General features: G+C 40.8%; 1 protein-coding gene across 11 annotated transcripts in view; it reads left to right on the forward strand.

Moving 5' to 3' along the window:
- The window catches only part of LOC105465127 (EH domain binding protein 1), a 406,349-nt gene that overhangs the window by 33,955 nt on the left and 349,807 nt on the right, over positions 1-22,587 (forward strand). For 5 of the 11 annotated variants that reach the window (XM_011713372.2, XM_071076801.1, XM_071076799.1 and 2 more), the window contains exon 1: positions 10,394-10,600. The exons of 1 other annotated variant lie outside the window; for it this stretch is intronic. Coding sequence is in view for 1 of the 10 variants with exons in the window: in XM_011713377.2 (XP_011711679.2) it covers positions 10,593-10,600 (8 nt within the window). In the remaining 9 variants the exon portion in view is untranslated. Of the gene's footprint in view, positions 1-10,393; positions 10,601-11,408; positions 11,431-11,650; positions 11,767-22,587 lie in introns of those variants that run through there. 5 more of the 11 variants (XM_071076800.1, XM_071076802.1, XM_071076793.1 and 2 more) reach the window with 4 other exon arrangements.

A 22,587-nucleotide genomic window follows, 5' to 3' on the forward strand; every position in this document is an offset into this window, starting at 1 on the left:
CCTCCAGCTCTAAAGGAGTTTGGAATAATTTATAAATGAGGTTGGACTGCTGTTGAACATTTTTTTTTAACTAGAAACAATTTGTTTACAAGTTGTTACTAAAGACTGTCAGAAAAAAATGTTTGTGGACATAGTATCCAAAAGGCTGACAGAACCCAGAACTTGCTTGGTATTCAAAGGAGAGCTCATCCAACATTATCCTGCACAGTGTATAATTACTTGCATGTTGGGAGCCAAAAAAGGGAAAGTAACCCTGTGAATGTGTGTGTTTATACTGAAAAGTTGGAGAAGCAAAACAATTCAGCAGCATTCTTCATCCCAACATCTGGGAATAATTAATTTGCTTGCTATGATGTATAACATGAAGTTGATAAAGTTGCCTGAAGCTCTGCATTTAGGCCATTTGCCTTATTTAAAGCTTTCTGCTTTAGGGTTTAACATTGTGGCTAATTTTAGTAAATCTTTTTCTTTTTATTCCTGAAATGCTGTGACAAGGAGGAACCTTCTGCTTATAGTTTCTTGATCATTTTCTTTTTGGTCTTATTGTCAATGTGTTCAGAAAGCTGACACACACTTTACCTCCTTCTTCCTCTGCAGTGCAATGCTGCAAGAAGGAGTTCTAGACACTGAGGCCCTGGAAAATGTCATTGGGGTTTTTACATCTCTCTCTCTCTCTCTCTATCTATCTCTCTTTATCTCTCTTAAGCACATATTTGAGCTCTGAAGAGTTTCTCTGGAATAGAGAATGTGTTTTTGTTCCATTTGACAAATCTTAGGCTGGGATACTGGAGACTGTCATGTGAGACTCTCAGTATATTACATATGGAAAGTATTGTGACAAGTTCTGATGGTTTATGTTAGGTGCTACATTCCCTTGATTGTGACTTTTAGAAAGAAAGCACAATATAAATACAACGTCATCTAATTAATCTAACAGTTCAAGGTGGTACAGGGGGCTTCTCAGTCCCAGGGCAGTCTCCTCCAGTTTCTCACTGAGGCATGCTAGAATGAAACACAATTGTTACTCTGACCTTAGTTTGTTTAATTTGGGGTTTCAGAATAAGAGCAAGTATCTTATTTTTATTGGCTGAGTGTTCCCAGCTTTGAACAGTGCTAAAAGTTTTCTATAGCACTTTTGAAAGCTCATATTTCACAACATCTAGCTATTTTCTTTGGAATCCTGGTGAGACACAAACTGAGGAACTCCCAATATAGTCAGGCTGAGACTATCTCATTCCCCTCTGTCTTTTCTTGAGACTTATCTCCACACTTTGACAACTGTTTCAAATCACTTGTGCCCTGTATTTCGGGATTCTTTGGACTAAATTATATGTTGTCCTTCGTGGTGAAAAATGATAACTTCTAGAAAAATGATAATTTTCTGTTTATATATAGGGGTTGTACTCACAAAGAGTAATGGCCTGAGGACTTGTCCTCAGCCCAGCACACTCACTGGCCTGAGGGAGAAGACGCTTGGGCAGAGTTGCTGCTTTTACTTATCTGCCTCTACACTCCCAGTCTCTGCATATTGTGACAGCTTCCTGCTCCCTCCTTGAGAGCTTAGAAGCAGGGACTGGACCTTCTTATCAGTATCTAAGGAGTCATGCCATAGCTCCCAGATGCCTGTGCATGGGCCAGTGACTGGGTTGACATTGGTTGGTTATGAGGTTTCCATGACCTGTTTTCTGATACAAAAAAAGAAAGAGAGAGAGAGAGAGAGAGAGAGAGAGAGAGAGAGAGAGAGAGAGAAAGAAAGGAAAAGAAAGAAAGAGAGAGAGAGAGAGGCCGGGCGCGGTGGCTCAAGCCTGTAATCCCAGCACTTTGGGAGGCCGAGACGGGCGGATCACGAGGTCAGGAGATCGAGGCCATCCTGGCTAACACAGTGAAACCTGTCTCTACTAAAAAATACAAAAAAACTAGCTGGGCGAGGTGGTGGGCGCCTGTAGTCCCAGCTACTCGGGAGGCTGAGGCAGGAGAATGGCGTAAACCCGGGAGGCGGAGCTTGCAGTGAGCTGAGATCCGGCCACTGCACTCCAGCCTGGGCGACAGAGTGAGACTCCGTCTCAAAAAAAAAAAAAAAAAGAAAGAAAGAAAGAAAGAAAGCAAGCTCCCTGAATACAGGGACCTTCCCTGTCATGTTTACCACTTAGAAAAATTCCTGGTGCATATCACTTAATAAGTATTTGGCTAATGAATGAAAAAACAGGGAAGTGGAAGAGTAAGGTGAGTTTTTCCTGATACTGAATATATTCATTTTCAGAATATAAACTTCTGATATTGTGTCCTTCCTACCTTTTTGCTTTTACAATTTATTTATTTTTGTTAACAAAATGATATAAGACTAAAGAGTTACTAGGAAGATTTGGGGCAAAAAGGAAATATTAAGCAACCTGATGTCGGTTTTCATTCTTGCACTGGCCTATAAAATTCAAAATTTGGAAATCACTGCCCCTATGCATGCTTTTTCTTGCTATTGCCTTGTCTTTCACAATGTACATTATCTTCATGACATTTGCCTATGAAGGGGAAATAAGAGGTTAATCCCTATGAACCAAAATGAAAAACCTAATTCCAAATCCATATCACCAACATTGATCATCCACTTCGTGTCAGGCCCTGAGTCAGGCACATTCACACACTGTCCCACGAAAGTCCGGAGAGGCATGTGTTATTGCTTCCCTTTTACAGATGAAGGGACAAATGAGCCAGATTTTGGATGATCCAAGGAAGTTATGGGTGGCTGGCTGAGGAGATCCAGGAGAGGTTAATGGAAGATGTGGGACTGAACTGAGTCTTGTTAGTCAAGGGTAATTTGACTGAAGAAGAGAATGGCATTCTGGCAAGAATAAAGAGGAGGAGGAGGAATGAGCACCACATAGTTTGGAACAGAGTCTAGACTGACCTGAATGGAAAGCAAGCTGCAGATAGAAAGACTGCGTGCACATAGATAATTGGACAAGATCCTCATTTTGCAGGTATTTGGTCTGTGTCTTAGTTCTATAAGTTACTATAAGTGAATAGCATTGATTGGGTGGCTTGTAAACAATGAAATTGTATTTTTTACACTCTAGAGGCTAGGAAACCCAAGATCAAGGCACCAGCAGATTCAGTGTCTGTGAGGGCCGACTTCCTGGTTCATAGACAGCTTCACTGTGTTCTTACACAGCAGAAGGTGGTGAGGATGCTCTCTGGGGCCTCTGTTGTAAGAGTTCTAATCTCATTTATGACAGGTCCAGTCTCATGACCTAATTACCTCCCAAAGGCCGTATCTCTGAATGCCATCACACTGGGCATTAGGATTTAACGTATGAATTTTGAGGGGACACAAACATTTAGTCTATTTGTCTAAAACTTGCTCACAATTTGGCTTCCCATTCAATGAGTCAGTGTCCTTAAAGACATATTTGTCTCTTTGAATTTGTTTACTTGACTGTTTTGGGCTCCAGTGATGCTGCCTGGAAATATTCAGAAGCTGAGTGATTGTGCTCTTAACTGCCAAGCATGTTTTCCTATAAGGAAGATTCTCTTCAGATCTTAGTAAACAATCTGAGGGTCTTTAAGCAATTAGTCAAAAGCTCTGTTGCTGACTGTGCAATGTATTCTTAGTTTTCTACAAGAGCTCAGAACTTTCCCAAAGGAGCAGAAGCCTAGCCTATCACAAGTTTCCAACTCCACTAATGCATGCATAAGCTTAATATAAATATTGCATGAGGCCGGGTGCAGTGGCTTACCCCTGTAATCCCAGCACTAGCACTTTGGGAGGCCAAGGCAGGCAAATCACCCGAGCTCAGGAGATCAGGATGAGACTGGCCAACATGGCAAAACCCTGTCTCTACTAAAAATACAAAAATTAGCTGGACGTGGCTGCAGACACCTGTAATCCAACTATTCAGGAGGCTGAGGCACAAGAATCACTTGAACCTGGGAGGCAGAGGTTGCAGTGAGCTAAGACTGTGCCATTGCACTCCAGCCTGGGCGACAGAGCCAGACTCCATCTCAATAAATAAATATTGTGTGACACTAATCTTACTAGAAAGTCCTGTTTTTTCAATGGTGATAGCCTATGCATTTAAGGATATGCTCACCATATTAACTCTATGTCATCTCAATCACTGAAGAATGAAAAGTTGGTAAACTCGGCAACATGTGTATTTGTAAAGCACCTAGTTCAAAGCCACGTGGTAGGTTTTGAAGCTACAGTAGATTCTTATTATTCATGGATTTCATATTTAGGGATTTGCCTGCACACTAAAAGTTATTTGTAACCCCAAAATCAACACTCATGCTTTCATTGTCATTCATGGATTCATGGATATGCACAGAGCAGTGAAAAATTTGAGTCATCTGATATATACATTCCCAGCTGAGGTTAAACAAGGTGATGCTATGCATTCTTGTTCCAGCTCTCATACTGTAAACAAGTGTCCTTTTTGCAATCTATTTAATGCCATGTTTTTCACATTTGTGTTTCTGTTGATTGTTTGTTTATTTATTTATTTATTTATTTTTGAGATGGAGTCTTGCTCTGTCGCCCAGACTGGAGTGCAGTGGTGCAATCTTGGCTCACTGCAACATCTGCCTCCCAGGTTCAAGTGATTCTCCTGCCTCAGCCTCCTGAGTAGCTGGGATTATAGGTGCCTGCCACCACGCCTGGCTCATTTTTGTATTTTCAGTAGAGATGGAGTTTCACCATGTTGGCCAGGCTGGTCTCGAACTCCTGATCTCAAGTGATCCACCCACCTCAGCCTCTCAAAGTGCCGATATTACAGGCATAAGCCACTGAGCCCAACTGATTTTGCTTTTTAAGATGGACCCCAAGTGTAGTGCTAAAGTGCTATCTAGTGTTCCTAAGTACAAAAATCACCTTACAGAGAAAATATGTGCTAGATAAGCTTTGTTCAGCCATGAGTTATGCTGTTGTTGGCCGTGAGTTCAATGTTAATCAACAATATATATTAAAGTAAACAAGGCATCTTCAAACAGAAACACACACAAAACATGATTATGTATTGATTGGTTAACAAAAATGTGACAAGAGGCTTGCAGGAATCTAATCCTCTATATTCCCTAGGGGTGATGGCTCACTATTTGCGAATCAGTGTTCTCACTGACTTTATAGAACATAACTATCACGAATACTAAGAATCTACTGCATTTATTATTATAGTTGTTCAAGAAAGCCAAAATGTGTGATTGCTCCCTAAGCCTAATCTAGAAAGCGTGTCAATGATCTTATAAGGTTATGGTTGGGCGCGGTGGCTCATGCCTGTAATCCTAGCACTTTGGGAGGCCGAGGTGGGCAGATCGCTTGAGGTCAGGAGTTCAAGATCCCCTGGCCAACATGGTGAAACCCCGTCTCTACTGAAAATATAAAAATTAGCCAGGCATGATGGCAGGTGCCTGTAATCCCAGCTACTCAGGTGCCTGAGGCAGGAGAATCGCTTGAACCTGGGAGGCAGAGGTTGCAGTGAGCCAAGATTGTGCCACTGCACTCCAGCCTGGGTGACAGAGCAAGACTCCATCTCAAGAAAAAAAAAAAAAAAAAAGGAAAGAAAATAGGTCCCACCTTCTTTCTTCTGCTTCTGCCTTACCTGTTTCTCAAAGTGATGTCTCTTCATGGTTCCCATTCAATGTAACATTTCTTCAGTTCTCGAGCTAATCTTGACTAGGGCAGAAAGTTAATAATTCCTTGAGCCTACCATTCGTTAAACTTGTCATGAAGTCAGAACCTCCACCCCACTCTTGTCAGACCTGGAGGCCCACCTCAGTGATGAAGCTCTCAGGCCAGAACTTTCAAGTGTATATCACAGTCCATCATCCTGGGATCTGTGTCCAAAGATGATCCCTGAGTGTCCACATCATCTTTGAATCTCATTACCTCAGCATTTCCTACAGCTGAGTACCCACTGTCTGACCAGTATCAACCTATTCAAATTTATACCCTTACAGGGGAGAGAGACCCATAAACAGATGCAATATAATGTGGTCATTCGAGTGCAGATGATGCCGTGGGAGTATGGAGGGGCGATATTAAATCTAGCAGGAAACTTTCTCAGTAAAGGTGGTTTTAAACATAGTCTGGAAGAATAGGAGTTAGCCAGGCAAAGAAGAGAGTGAAGGGTAAATAAACATGTATCGGATAAATGGAACAGCATGAACAAAGGCATGGAAGCATGAAACAACATGGATTATTCTGGAAACCACAAACATGTGAGTATTGCCAGGTATAAAATGGAAGGAGACGAGAGATGGAAGATGAGGTTGGCTGGGGAGAAGCCCTGTCATGTGGCACTATTCATCATACCACTATCAGGAAGCCAACAAAGCAGAGTAACCCAAGATACATGATTGGATTTGAATTATACAAGGACCATTCTAGTGTGCCTGGAGAATGAGTTCAAGGAATGTCAAACTGGAGGCAAGGAGACTGTTTTAAAACTTTTCCACTAGCTCTGGTGGGAGATGTTGAGGTTCTGAGCTACAGCAGCAGAGATACCGTAGAGAAGTTGATTAAAATATTATGAGGTGGTAAAATCAACAGGCCTTCGTGACTGTACTAGTCAGGATGAGCTGGATTATACTATAGTAGTAAATGATCCCATCTGAGTGACTTAACACAAAAGTTTATTTCTTGATCATGCAGCATCTGCTGCAGGTCTAATCATCTCTCCAAGGCAGCCATCCTCCATGACTGCTATCCAGGCTTCTTCGATTCGGTGATTCTACCACCTCAACATAACATCTCTGCATTCAACACAACAGTAGAAAAGTCTCAGATAAAGAGAATCGAGAAAGAGTTTTTCATTGCTTTAGACTAGTAATAATAAACGAATTTCCATTCACATTTCATTGGCCCAAACTAGTCTTATGGCTCTGCCTAATTGGAAGTGGGTCAGGAAGTAGTCTCTTGTGTGTCCAGGAAGAAATGAAGAATTGGATATAGGCAGGCACTGGTGATGTCTACCACAGCCCAAGAGCATCGTGGAATAGAGATGGGCTAACCACCAGAGCGATGATGCACATGGTGGATAGAAAGGTACAATGAGACTATGATAACCCTCAGCTCTCTAGCTTCAGTGTCAGTCAGTAAAACAGGGAAGGCTGGAGGAGCAGTAGATTTGAGGGGGAAATCATGGGTTTAGGGCACATGAAACATCCTAGAGTAAACATATCCAGAGATGAGAAGCAAAGGTAGAGTGGGGTGGAGGGTAGTTGTCAGGCAAAGCTGAAGGCGGATAGAGGGTTTGAATATTTTAGGAGGGGTAGCAACCAAATCATGGTCATGAGTGGCAGGCAAAGCAGACAAATAATCAGGAGAGGGTGTCTGAGGAAGAAATTTGGACTGGTGCTCAAGCTACTCTCAGTGTCAGGTATACATTTGCCTGATGCTGTATTTTAAAATGTATTGTTGAATGCCTGACCCTGCTCACAACTTTAGCTAGTAATGGGAGCCCTAGTGTTCTGTCTCTCTTCACCTATTCAGACTGGATCCTGCTCCGATCCTTCTGTCTGGAGTCTGGCCACATGTAGGCAACCTCCATTCATCCCTTACCCCCAATCTAATCATATCTTGGAATATCTTCTGTCTTTCACTAGCAAAGACCACACCATAAGACGGCTGGCTGCATCCTTTAGACTCTGCTTTAGACCCTTGTCCCAGGTCCAAATTCTCATACGGGAAATTTCCTCCAAACTCCATCCTGAGTTCCTACACACAAGACTGGACCTGGCCCTCACTCACTAGCCTCTCTGCCAACTCAGAGAGCTGTGGTCCCAGCTTGCCCTTAGAAATGTAAGAGGGTCAATAAAAGCAATGGTTTTGTGTGTTTTCCCCCCAAAAACAATGTGTCCTTACTGCCAATAAAGGATGAAATTTCTCTGAGATATACGGAGTGGGAGGTAGATGGCATATAGGAACCATCCTAGAGGCATTAAGGCAGTCAGTGTAGAATTAAGTTTGCTCCCAGCTGGACATGAGGCTCCATGTCCAGAGTCCATGGCTGATATTACAAAGGGACCTAGACTGGGGAAGAAAGAGTTTCCAGGAAGCTCAGAGTGGCTCTAGGCACTAGGTCAGAACTGCATCCTCATCCCCACCACACTAGGAGGAAGCTGAAAATCCAAGATCAAGTCTATAGAAAGACTCAACAGGTCTCATCTAATTGTATGAGTCCAAATTCAGGGTCCAGGGAGGTGGAACAGTGCCATGACCTCAGGAATGCCAAGCGTCATGGTCACACTGAAGAACAACATTGTTCCAGGAGTTCTTGTCTGAACAAGAAAGGGTTAAGATAGATAGAATCCTGCCTCCCCAACCCTTTTTCCAGCAAGATTGGCAGAAGCAAAGCAGCAGGCAAGGAAAACCCTGTTAGGGGCATGGTGCAGGGCAGATCTTCTCCAATGCGTGTAAAACTTAGAGACCCAGGCTTGAGGGGATCAGGTAGGCAGCCTAGATGTTCTAGAGGCCACTTAAGGGCAACCCTACCTGACAGAACCCCTGAAGTCTTTGGGCCTCTCTTTGACCTCTAAGAACAACTTCTTCCAAGCTCCCACTAGTGCCTGGGTAAGAGTGGCTACACTAGTTCAATGCCAGTGTACCTGAGAAAGGCAGCCTGCCTGTGACTGGCAGCTCCCTGCAAAAACCGTGACAGGGGCAAGGTGTGGGTAAGAGCTAAGATGAGGCCCTGTGATCACTGCCAAAGCTGACATCTTATTATTTGTTCCAAAAGAGTAACATATCCACCAATCATCCCAAGAGTGTTCAAGTTTATACCATTGCTTAATGCAATTAAAAAGAGGTAACAAATATGAAAACACATTGTATACTATAACACTTTGAATAAATGCAGGGTATCAAGACTCTTTAAAAGTTAGTCATGTGAAAATAGGCTTTATAGTCCAAAATTATGGAGAGGCATTGTGAGAAGTATTTTATATACATTATTTTATTCAATTTGCCCACAACCATAAGAAGTAGGTACTGTTGTTATCACAGAGTATATAACCCCACTCATGTAGCTAATTGGCAGATGGCAGAGCCCATGTTCAAGCCCATATATGTATTGATCCAAAAACTCCTCTGCAATAAAAAAAATTCTCTGCCATGTACCATGACCATGTACTTTCCCCAAAGACTAAAAACACTGCCGTTCTTTGTTTCAAACATCCAGCTGAGCTGTCTCTTCACTTATTGGCTGCAAAGGTTATTCCTACATCACCAGCCCTGACCTCCGCTGTCAGCCTAAGAACAGCCTCTTGGGGATGTTGAGGAGGTCCTGATTCTAGAGGAGGGCTCTTTCCCGTAATAAGCCCACAGTCCCCTGCTCTGACTGCTTCAAGTGCTGGGGCTTATCTGGCAGCCCTCACATTCCTTCTAAGTTCCCCAGGCAGGACACATTCCTGATTGGGTGGAAGGAAGAATTCCTAGCATTCTTCAGCCACTGTCCTCTTGGAGCTCCGAAACTCAAGTGGGATGAAGGAAAAGAAAAAAGAAAAAACCAATCGTCATTTCCAGTGTTTAGAATTAATATAAATTAAATCCTGCTCTCCAAGCCATGAGAAGGAAAAAAAGAAAGAGATTCAGGATCACTGAGATATGTACTTGCGGAATCAGTAATTCCCAACTCTTTCTCAACAGTCTGTAGGACCTGTGCGATCTTTGAATTTGACCTTCATAGTTGACAGTTTGGATTGTTTGTCATTATTATAAATGATTGCAATCCTAATTTTAGGCATACTTTGTAAACAGAACAGTCAAGATGCTTGCGTGAACATTTCCTCTATGCAACAACAACAGGTAATACTTTTATAAATGAATTTATTTATCACTTACATTATCTCATTTGATCTTCACAAGAAATCTATGAGGTTGGTATTATTACAGTCATGCATTGCTTAACAATGTGGATAAACCCTGAGAAATACATCATCAGGCCATTCGTCATTTTATAAACATCATAGAGGGTACTCACACAAACCTACTACACACCTTGGCTATATGGTATAGTCCATGGCTACACACCTATACAGCATGTTTGTATATTGAATACTGTAGGCAAATGTAATACAATGGCAAATATTTGTGTATATAAATGTAGAAGAGATACAGTGAAAATACAGTATTATAATCTTATGGGATCTCTGTATTATGTAGTCCATGATTGACCAAAATGTTGCTATCAGTGCGTGACTGTATTTTCATTTTTCAGAGGATAAATGTGAGCTGACAATTGAGGTGATTTGCCTGCTGTCAAACAGCTGGCAAGGCAGAGGTGGTCTGTGACCAGGTCTTCTGACTTCCCTCCACCATGTATCACTCAAGGCCTCCCATTATGTCATCACAGATACTCCAGGGTGGTAACTGGGAAGCTCCCAAGTTAGTGGGTAACATCTGACTCTCCCTCCCAAAGAGAGACTCCAGCGAGAGACTGGGGATTTGGAGGTCCAAGTCATGGCAGAACTGGGTTGCTTGCTGGGACACAAGGTTAGGATGCCCCTGTAGCAGCAATGTGAGAATCAGAAAAGGTAACTGCGCATCTCAAGAAGCCGAATCAAAAAGCCAAGCCAACCACCTAACTAGCGATTTTCAAGGAATGAACTGGTAGGCCACAAGCGTCCTCCTAATGTTCTACAAGCATCCCCTAATACGTCTTTTCTTTGGATCTTACTAGCAAATGGTCCTTGATAACCTAGATTTTCGTGTGAGTGTGTGTGTGTGTGTGTATGTGTGTGCGTGTCTAAAAGCTACTTAATAACTGCTGAGTTGTTAATAGTAGTATTTCATATTCATAAACAAAAAATTAGCACGTAACTAGAGTTTACTTGGGGCTCACCTGAGTATTCACCTGGCTGCCAGGCAATACTTGGCAATATTTGAAGAGCTCCCACTAAAAACATGCATGAGCAGATTGTTGAAATATCCTCAATTTTAGGGACGGTTGCTTTATATTAACATCAGCGCTGTATTGAGTTGGTTGTGCTTTTCAGCGGTTTCTATTCCTGGTTTTTAATTATAAATTACATTTCATTTACCTTTATCACCATCTATGTTATTTGAAGTGGGTTGTTTGGTTAATCCTGCAGTAGGATAGTGATGCCTGTATAAGTTGACACAATTTATGATCTATAAGTTTTCTATAATAAAACTTTAAACCAAATATGGATTGTAGTACACATAGGAATAATCCATACCAATATTGCTAAAGCAGATATTCACATAATCCTCACAAAGTGTGTTTGTGCAACAACAGTTTATTGTTATCAGATAATTTGAGGAAAAAAAGCAGGAAGGGCTGGAGTATATGAGTCTTAGAGCCTTTCTTTAATTTTTATTTTTAGAGACAGGGTCTCGCTATGTTGCCCACGCTGATCTCAAATTCCTGACCTCAAATGATTCTCCTGCCTCAGCCTCCCAAAGCAGTGGGATTCCAGGTATAAGCTACCATACCCAGCCGAGTCTTAAGAGCCTTCTGCTGACCTAGGTTAGCCTTGGTCAAAAAAGTTTGAGAATTACTGGCCAAAGAGGGAGAATTTGGGTTCATTTCAGTGGGATGGAGAGAACTAGAGAGAACAGAAGAGAGTGAACATTTGAAGGAAACCTGGGAGGCAGAAACTGGAGAGATTTCTGGTGCTAAAGAAATGATGCCCGCAGTCTCTTTTCAGATAACTGTGGCCTCAGGCATGCTTAGAAAGGAGCCATTAAAAGAGAGCATGTCTCCAGAGTACCCCATAGGGTAGTCTGTGCCCTGTGAAACAGTGCCCCTCCAGGTAAGTGTTAAAGCCCAGCTGTCCTTCACTGACCGTGAACCCTAGTGCCAGGGAGGAGGAACCTCTTTGTAATTCATCTGCCTCTACAGAATGCATTTTCCTGAGTGACTTTAAAGTGTCGATATGTGCAAGTCATGGCCCTTGGGGTACTCTAGAAAGTCTAGAGTACTGCTTTTTTGTGAATATACTGAAGGTGACAACCTCTTGCTCCCAACCAGAGAAAATGGCTGAATATGCTAAGGATGTTGTAAAGGCTTTGAAATAGTCTTAAAACTTTGAGAAGAGCCAAATAATGTGCTTCCATTTTTGGCAGAGTTACAAAATGGGGAAAAAAGGAAGCCTAGGGACAAAATAAGGCCTTTCTTCTGTTTCTTGAAATACTCCCAAGAAAAAAAACTTTTCAGTGCTGCAATAAAAGGCCACACAGAAAGAAGAACCCATGGAGAGGTATCTCCATGTCCTGGGAATCTTTGAGTTTGAATTCAGGCAGAAGGAAATTGTCTGGTTATTATTATTATTGTTGTTATTATTTTGAGATGGGTTCTGGCTCTGTCACCCAGGCTGGAGTGCAGTGGCGTGATCTTGGTTTACTGCAGCCTCCACCTCTTGGACTCAAGCAGTCCCGCCACTTCAGCCTCCCAAGTAGCTGGGACCATAGATGCGTACCACCATGGCTAGCTATTTTTTTGTATTTTTTGGTAGAGAAGGAGTTTCACCATTTTGCCCAGGCTGAGTTTGAACTCCTGAGCTCAAGTAGCCAGCCACCCTCGGCCTCCCAAAGTGCTGGGATTACAGGTGTGAGCCACTGCGCTGGCCTCATTATTATTAAGAATTAAGTTTCTTAATTAAGCAGGCCAAAGTAGAGCTGCCCTCTTTAAAAAGCATGGTTATGAATTTATCCTGGAATATATTTCACAAACATTTTCTTATAAGCTTTACACCATAGTTACTCATTGTACATGTCCCATTTTATAAAGTGATAATTATCTTAAAGTAAATCTTAATGACTAGTAAGATATCACTGAAGATACAGATGTAAATTGTTTCATTTGGCTTTTAAAAGTTACTCATTTCAGTTTCTTGCCCAGTAACTACTGAGGGAGATGAACTGACGTTGTGCTTTATTTCACAAGCACGTCTTTGCTGACTGAATTACCATATTGCTTTCAGAATTCACATTTTAAAAATGGCCAGTGATGGTTACCTAATTTGATTTACTCTGGGGGACTGTTTATTTGGTATGAATAAAGCCATGGGTTAGCCTGTGTCTTCGACACACCAGCCATGATCCTATGGGACTGTGTAGCTGGGAAATTCCCACATGGGGGTTGTCAAATTGTATGAGCTTCATTATTTTTGTTTTCTAGGGATTTATCAAGCCACAAAAGACCAAGCCATTGTTTTGCTGGAAAAGCAGGCAGAAACCATATTACTTATTTTTTTTTTTAAAGGGCCCCCACCGGTCAGTGGAATTTAAATTCCCAAGGGCTATGGCCAAGTGCCATAACTTGCTTCGTTAAGTTATGGATGGGCAAGTCTACAGCAATCATTGTTTTTCTCAGTTCTTAACATGAGCGTAAGTGGATAAAGAACATGAACACAGAAGCCTTTGAAGGATAGCCAGGTGTGGTGCCTCATGCCTATAATGCCGGCACTTTGGGAGGCCAAGGCAGGAGCCCAGGAGTTCAAGACCAACCTGGGCAACATAGTGAAACCTTGTCTCTACAAAAAAATTTAAAACTTAGCTGTGCATGGTGGCACATTCTTGTAGTCCCAGATAGTTGCAGTGGTTGGGGAGGGGCAGGTAGAACTGGGGGGCAAGGGGAAAGAGAAAGATCGCTTGAACTGGGGAGGTTGAGGCTGCACTGAGCTGTGACTGTGCCACTGCACTCTAGCCAGGGTGACAGAGCAAGCCTGTCTCACAACAAACAAACAAAAAAACAAAAAACCTGTGACGAATAAAGCCAAAACAGTAAATGAATACAGCATTTCAAAGACTCAGATGAAGTAAGAAAAGGGAAATACAATAAAAGTAATATTCATTGCCATTTCCCCCCCCAAATGTGGTTTTTAAAATTTTTTAATTTTAATTTTTAATTTTTGTGGGTATACAACAGGTGTAAATATGTGTGGGTTACATGAGGTATTTTGATACAGGCATGCAGTGCATAATAATCACATCAGAGTAAATGCATCCACCACCTCAAGCATTTATCCTTTGTGTTACAAACAATCCAATTATACTCTTCTAGTTATTTTTAAATGTACCATTATTTTTGACTATAGCCACACTGTTATGCTAACAAATACTAGATCTTATTCATTCTTTCTATTTTTTTGTACCCATTAACCATCCCGACTTCCCCCCTACCTACCCTACTACCCTTTGCAGCCTCTGGTAACCATCCTTGTACTCTCTATGAGTTTAATTATTTTAATTTTTACCTCCCACAAATCAGTGAGAACACGCAAAGTTTGTCTTTCTGTTCCTGGCTTATTTCATTTAACATAATGACCTCCAGTTCCAACCATGTTGTTGCAAATAACAGGATCTCATTCTTTCTTTTGGCAGAATAGTACTCCATTGTGATTAACTACCATATTTTCTTTATTCATCTGTTGATGGACACTTAGGTTGCTTCCAAATCTTGGCTATTGTGAATACTGCTGCAATAAACATGGGAGTACAGATAAGTCTTTGATATACTAATTTCCTTCCTTTGGGGTATATACCTAGCAGTATATTGCTGGATCACTTAGTAGTTCTATTTAAGTTTTTTTGAGGAACCTCCAAATGTTCTCCACAGTGGTTGTACTAATTTGTATTCCCACCAACAGTGTACCTGTTCCCGTTTCTCCACATCCTCACCAGTATTTGTTATTGCCTGACTTTTGGATAAAAGCCATTTTAACTGTTGTAAGATTATGATATCTCACTGTAGTTTTGATTTGCATTTCTCTGATGATCAATGATGTTGAAAATTTTTTCATAAACCTGTTTGCCATTTGTATATCTTCTTTTGAGAAATGTCTATTCAAATATTTTGTCCATTTTTGATGGGATTATTAGACTTTTTCCTATAGAGTTGTCTGAGTTCCTTATATACTCTGGTTATTAATCCCTTGTCAGATGAGTAGTTTGCAAATATCTTCTCCCATTCTGTGGGTTGTCTCTTCACTTTGTTCATGTTTCCTTGGCTGTGCAGAAGCCTTTTATAGGGTATGTTTTATTTCCCCTTTTGATTTATAACCTAGGGCCAGCATTAGGGAATTATAAAAACAGTAAGTAGCACTTTAGAGTTTATAAACTTGTGTTCATATACATTAGCTTATTTGAGTTCCAAAATAGCTATTATTATTCAACTCATTTTTTTCAGGATCTGGTCTTTATTATTAAAAGTTATAATTTTAAAAATGTCTCATTATCATTAATACATGGTCAAAAGAAAAATTCAGAAAATCCACAAAAGTTAAAACAAATAAATATCCCTGTACCCAAATATCTATTGACCTTTGTCCTATCTTTTATATATTTAGTGGTCTACATTTTTATTACATGTATATTTACTAAAAACCAGTACTTTATTTTGTCTTTTTTATAACCGATTTCTTACTCAGAAGAATTTTTTCATATCCTTAATTATTATTTTAAATTATTTTAAAGCCATGTTACAGTAATTTTAATTTATTTTGTTTTATTTTTAACTCCTCTTACTATCATTCCCAAATATTAAAGTAATTTTAGTACAGAGAGCCCTGAGTCTTTGAGAGGCCAAATGACTCACTCAAGGCAGCTCAGCTAGTAAGATACAACCTGGACTCCACGCCCCCAAAGCGTGTACTCCATAGCCTATGCTTTGTATTTTATCAGCATAATCTAAAGCAAATAGTGTCCTTTTTTAATTTGACCTCCCACAACAATTTAAACTGGTTTATTGATAATGGAATAAATTAATGGAAAATTGACTAAACTTTAAATTCAATATCACACCTATAGTCAGTTCAGGAATCCAGAAATCTCTTGGATAGTTCTGCTGTTTTTATAACCCACATAAATTCCATAAGCTTGACAATACCATAGCTTCTCCAGAAGGCCAAGAGGACATTAACCTAAAATCTGGTCAGGAAATTTTTCCTTATCCCCTGCAAATATGACATCACTGGTATGTGTACCTGATTAATTTTAGCACTTTTTTGTTCCTGTAATAATCAGTTTAGCATTTATATTTTCTTTTGGATTATTTTTGTTTACCACCTATCTTTTATCTCTTCCCACCCCCATAATTGGCTCTCCTAATATTCCAGTTTCTTGTTCTAAGGTCCCAGTAGGCATCTAGTACCTGAAGCCAGGATCTTAGAACATTTCATGCCTCTTTACTATTGGGGGAAAAATAGTTGCAAATTTCTCAACAGTAATAAAAGACTTAAGGCAGACTCTTAGTACAAAGTCTAAAAGTTGGCAGAAACATTTTTTTAAAAATAAAATGGCATTGGCTATTAATCTACACAGCGATTTGGATCATTAAATTAAGTAACTACTTGATTTCAAGGTTAAATCCCAAACCATCACCAACAAAGTACGTTGTGCCAAGTGTTTAGAGGCCTGGAGCAAAACCACAGCTAAGTTGAATCTTGGGCTAATTTTAAGCTTGACAGACCTAAGGTGAAAGGGCAAGGCATGCTTAATCTGAGTGTTTGTCTAGAGTGTACTTAGCATATTAATCCCCAACTCCCCCATTCAAATTCAGGTAAAGGAACTTAAGGAAACTTTTCTCCCCGAATGTTGAGAGATTTGTCCTTCTGTTAAAATTGTCTGTCAATCCAGGAAGAAGAATCTAAAAGGAAAACATTATCCAACCTTGTGTCTTCTACATTAACTCTTTCACTGAGTTAAGGGGAGATCACCATATAGGAAAGGAAAGTTCTATTTTTAGCTGAAGAGCTACTCCTATACAAAGACTGCCTAGAACAACATGTCTCTCATTTGAATGCAGAGTTCCTTCCCTCTCATTTTCAGTGGCCCTTGGCTTCACCCTCATCCCTCACACTCTTCTACCCTCCCCTGTTCCTCAAGTTATTGAATCTAAGGATAAGTGAATTACCAGAGGCAAAGGAGAAAGCGAGTAGGGGTCCTACAGGTAATGAGTTTTATTTTTCTTTTTCATCATTACTCACTATCGGCTTATGACTTAAAACTAATCTTGCCCTTTCTTGCAATGTGTGATAAATTGAACCTCTGATTCCCATCAGCAGATTGAAGTGGGGAGGGGGAAAAAGGGAGGCTGGGCACTTAAAAATTATTGTTGCATTGCAGTGTTTGCTAATTTCAAAATCAGTTTTGCATAAAATGGGGCAGGAGAATAAAGCCTTGGACTCTAATGAGATCACTGGACTCTAATAGTCAGAAATATGGGTTCCTCTAGGAGTGGTCCAACAGGTAGCAGCTGACAGGTGGCAGGTCCTAAGTTTACTCCCTTTCAGAGAGCTACTCAAGCAGTAGTGCTGTCTAGAGGGAATACGAGGCTATTTAGTGACAAAGGACAGTAGCTTTAAAGAAAACAAGACAGCAGTCTGAGAGTCAAGATTCACGGGATGTAAGTCCTATCTCTACTACCAACTCATTAGAACCTAACTTTGGGGGAGTCATTGAGCATCATCTGCAAAGTGAAGAAAATAACACATTGCCCTGCTTTCCTTCCAGTGTGGTAGCTTTCCTACCCTACCATACTGGGAAGAAAGGAGGGTAATCTTACATGTATTCAGTTTTTGAATATCAAAAAAGATAGGTATGAAAATACTTTATAAATATACAAAAAACGGCTGGGTGCGGTGGCTCATGCCTGTAATCCCAGCACTCTGGGAGGCCGAGGCGGGTGGATCACCTGAGGTCAGGAGTTCGAGACCAGCCTGGCCAACATGGTGAAACCACATCTCTACTAAAAATACAAAAATTAGCTGGGCATGGTGGTGGCCACCTGTAATTCCAGCTACTCGGGAGGCAGGAGAATAGCTTGAACCCGGGAGGCAGAGGTTGCAGTGAATTGAGATCACGCCACTGCACTCCAGCCTGGGTAACAGAGCGAGGCTCCATCTCTGAAATGACTAAGCAGTGGTCTAAGTTAAACTGCTAAAGAGCCTTGCAATAGCACAATTCCTTACTATTGAGAGGCTTGATGATCTGAAGTCTGACAAATTTATTTGTAGAAAATCTGGCTTTGCCAGAAACATTGATAGGCCATTTATAGCCAACCCTGTTGTGTTCGGGAGGCTAAAACAATTATGGGTATAAAATACTGAAAAATGTTTTTCCCCCTGTTTTTTAGTTTTGCACCTGGAAGGAAATAATGTAGCTTCTGCATGAATAGTAGTGGGATATCATGGGAGACTGTATCATATCATAAGGGGGAATTAGAAGTCAAGAAATTAGGGACCTTGGGCCAGGGTAAGGAAGCAGTGAAGCACCTGAGTGTATTTATCTCAGATAAAAAGTGTGATGGGAAGAACACAAATGCTGTCATAACATATTGGAAAGAGCCATTACAGAGGAGATGATTAGATACTCTGTTCTGGAAGGCAGATCACTGGGCACAAAATGAAGTTGTTGGATTGAATGATCTCTAAGTTCCCCTAAGCAAAATTCTGGTGCTCAAAAGTTAGAGGAGAGAGGCTGTGGCTCAGCACAAGGGAATACTTTCTGTAAAAATGAGTTTGCCTTCAATGGACAGAGACGTCAATCCCTGGAGACATTTTGACATTCAGAAGGAGGCTGGATAGCCATTTAGGAAGGATGTGGAGGACATGCCTACATTGTCAGGGAAATCAAACTCCATGACAGCAGAGGACTCTCCAATTTAAGATATCAAATAAAAGATAGTTGATTTTTTAGTAGGATTTGTTACAAAAAGTGATAAATAAGGGATCTTATAAATAAGGGGTCTATCTGTGTGTCCTTCATTGTCAGTGGGAATAGATACTATTTAAGTGGCGATTGTTGTCATTGTCTTCTTTTCTCTTGCTTGGAAAGTGTTAAGAAGCAGCTTTTCTAGTACCTTTGGATTAATAGTCATATTTTCCACTTTATTGTCCTTTTTGTTCATTATAACCATCTGTGAACAGTTTCTATAGCAGCTACCCAACCAAAGTTGCATACTAGCTTGCACCAAGAAAATCCTGTATTCAGCCTGGAATGAGGATATCATTGGGTTCTATTTTGCAGATAGCATGTAATAAACTGATTGACAAAGTCTAGAAATAAACCAAGATCATCTTGACATTTAAGAACCTGACTGACAGATGGTACCAGCACAATATTGAGCTTTTAACGAGGTCATAAGCCTATAGCAAGTTCTGATGATTTCTGACCTTCTGGACAGCTATAGTGCCTGATTCTAGGACAAAACATTTCCGGATTTTGGAGAAAATTGTCATTGTCAACCAACTATAAATTCTCCAAGTCAAAGAATAAGATTAGTAACAGTAAGCCCACTGGACACCCCCACTCACACTGAAGTGAAGTTCATCCCAACAGAGTTATGAAATGGCTAAACATGTAAATCTAATACACACAAACTAAAATAACTATTATATGTTAAGCAAGAGGTAGAAGACAGAAGAAAGGCCAGAAGAAAAAATGGCTATATTAGGAGGCTTTCAGTTGCAAGCAGCAGAAAATTTATCTCAAAATGGCCTAAGCAAAGGGAATTTCTTGGCTTATATAACTGAAAATTTTAGGCTTAGCTGGCTCCAAGGAGGCAGATACTGTCAAAGCAACAGTACCACCCTCCTATCCCACCTTGATCTCTCAGCTTGGCTTCGTTCTTAGGAGATTTCCTCTGCCCAGTGTCCCCCAGAAGCTCCAGGTTTACATTCTCCCAATTTCAAGTGAAACAGAGACAATACTCTTTCCCAGTGATTTTATCACAAGGTACTAGATTGAATTTCATTGTCTTGGCTTGGGTCATGTGCCCGTTCTTTCACTAATGGTAGAGGCCTAAAGATGACTAAGTAAGGTTGGCATCTAAACTACACAGAAAGTGGAAAAACTAGGAAAGAAGGGGGAATGAATGTCAGGTGGGCAAAACCACAGATGTCTACTTGCCTAGAACAGCTTCAAGAAATGTGGTGACACCATGGATGGCTGTGGAACTGCTAAGAGCCCACAGACCCAGGCAGCTGCAGGACCAGAGTTTGCTGTTTTATGAACCGAAGCTTCAGTCTCACCCCCAATGGATAAGGATGCAGCAGCTCTAAGAATATCAAGCAGTTCTGGGATCTGGATAGTCTTTAGTCCAAGAATAGGTGTCAGGCACACTTGGCAAAAGAACTTATGTTCTCAGAGTGGCCTGATCGAGTGCAAGTGCACACACATTGGAGTTTATTATAGTATCGTCATCTTAGGAAACAAAGGACAACTCTGTGAGAGTATATGGGTGTGCACAGATGTTCAGATGCAAGTGTTAGTGACCTTGGTGCTGTGTCATTGATAAAGAAGCCCTTAGAACTGCAAATATAACGCCAAGCAATGGTCCTGGAAATACATCCTTCACATAGCAATGGGGAGAAAAGACATGCGACAATAAGTATTAAAGAGAGATAGACTGCTTTCTGAGTGGAGGGATGGGAGTAGAGTAGGGGAGGTAAAATTACTCCTTGGGAAAGAAGGAGAGATAGAGTAGAAAACTGCTTCTGCTCCATTTTGGAGGTGAGTGAATAGGTCTGGGCAAAGTAAAGCTTTTCAGCAAGTTGAAAACTTGGTTTTTCAAAGAAGGGAAAAAGTCAAAGTGGGAAAAACAAGGGTAAAATTAGGGTTCTTTAAAGTCCTGAAAAGAACCATTGAGTTTTAGGAGCCATGGATTTGATTTTAAGCACACGAAGCAGGCACTGGCATGTGTGTTCCTTGGGGCAGTCCCTTTTGCCCATTATTACCAGCATTTGTCAAGATAAGGTGTGGATGTGCTTTAAAACAAGCATTGTATTTTTTCATGCTAAAAATATTAAAGCCCATCAATGGCTTAGAAGGAAAATTATGTTCCTATCTTCCAGCCTCCTTTTCTATGAAGTCCACCAGAGAAGGAAGAAAGGGAGGGAAGGAGGGAGATAGGGAGGGAGGGAGGGAGAGAGGGAGAGAGGGAAAGAAAGAGAGAACGTTTATGTATTAGTTTGCAAGGGCTGCCATAACAAAGTACCACAAACTGAGTGACTTACACAATGAAATTTGTTGTCTCACAGCTCTGGAGGTTAGAAGTCTGAGATGTACTCACTTATATGTGGAATCCAACACAACTGAATTCATAGAAGCAGAGAGCAGAACAGTGGTTACCAGAGGCTGGGGGTGCTAGGGGGAATGGGGAGATGAGAGTCAAAGGGTAAAGAATTGTTAGAGAGAAGGAATAACTTTGATTTTTTACAAGGTATATTGCACAGTGTACCAAATATAGCTAATAATTGAGTACTGTACATTACAATATCACTAAGAGAATAAATTTCAAATGCTCTCTCTTCACAAAAAAAGATAACTATTTGAGGTAATGGATATATTAAGTAGCTTGATTTAATCATTCCACATTGTATTCATAAATTGTAACATCACTTTGTACCCCATAAATATATACAACTATAATTTGTCAATATATAATAAAAATAGAAAAAAAGAAGTCTGAGATGGAGGTGTCAGCATTGTTGGTTCCTTCTGAGGGTTATGAGGGAGAATCTGTTTCGTGCCCCTCCCCCAGCTTCTGTTGGTTTGATAGCTTATAGAAACATCATCCAGGTCTGTGCCTTCATCTTCACATGGTGTTCTCTCTCTGTGGGTGTCTGTGTCCCAGTTTCCCCTTTCGATAAGGACGTCAGTCATATTGGACTAGGGTCCACCTACCGACCTCATCTTAACAAATTACACCTGCAACAACCTTACTTTCAAATAAAGTCATACTCTGAGGTACTAGGGGTTAGGACTTTGATATATAAATTTGATGGGGGGAGCACAATTCAACCCACATCAGTCCGTAATCTCTGTTCATAGTCCAGAGCTTATACATGGCAACACCTTTTGCTCCAGTGTTAGAATGCTAGAGCTAAATACATGCGTATTACAGTGATTCGGGGTTGGGGAGGAGGGAGTAGTTTTCAGAATTCCCTTCTTCTCGTTACTGAGATCATCATCATGATTACTAATGGATATAAAACCAGAATTTTCAGCTTGAAAGATTTATATAATCTTTTAGAGCAACAAATTGAAGAAAAATCAAAATTCTTTTTGTATAAAAGGGACTGATTCTTTAACTTTCCAATGGGAGAGAAAACACTTTGTCACTTTCAATAAGGACAAAAAAATAGTATTCTCTCCATTTCTCCTTTCTGAGGAAGGGGTATGGGAAGGCAGTGAGCTCATTCCTAGTTTGGCTTTTGAGAGCAACTTCTCCTGTTGCTCATGCAAACCAAGTGATCACATGCCATTGGAAATGCCCACTTGCCCAGTGTGAGTGAGGCTTTGTGCTGAACAAAAGGAAGACAGCTCTACATTAAACCACAGGTCCTTTGTGGGACAGACAAGAATAACATGCATGATTGCAACCCATAAATAATACACCACATATCATCTGCATTTTGTCTGCTCTTTAGGACAGAAGCAGCTATTGCTTGACAAGTTAGTGTTAATGCTTTACTCCTAATTCCAGGGCCAAGTCTTGCAGGGAGTGGTTTCCCTGCACTTCTTCCTCTCCCTATATTTTCGGTCTGGTCAAGCATAAATAAGTGGGCAATTTCTATCCTGATCACTGAAGCTCTAAAGATAGGGCACTGAACCCACTAAATGATGAATAC

The sequence above is a fragment of the Macaca nemestrina genome, chromosome 13 (genome assembly GCF_043159975.1).
Source record: "Macaca nemestrina isolate mMacNem1 chromosome 13, mMacNem.hap1, whole genome shotgun sequence".
Lineage (NCBI taxonomy): Eukaryota > Metazoa > Chordata > Mammalia > Primates > Cercopithecidae > Macaca > Macaca nemestrina.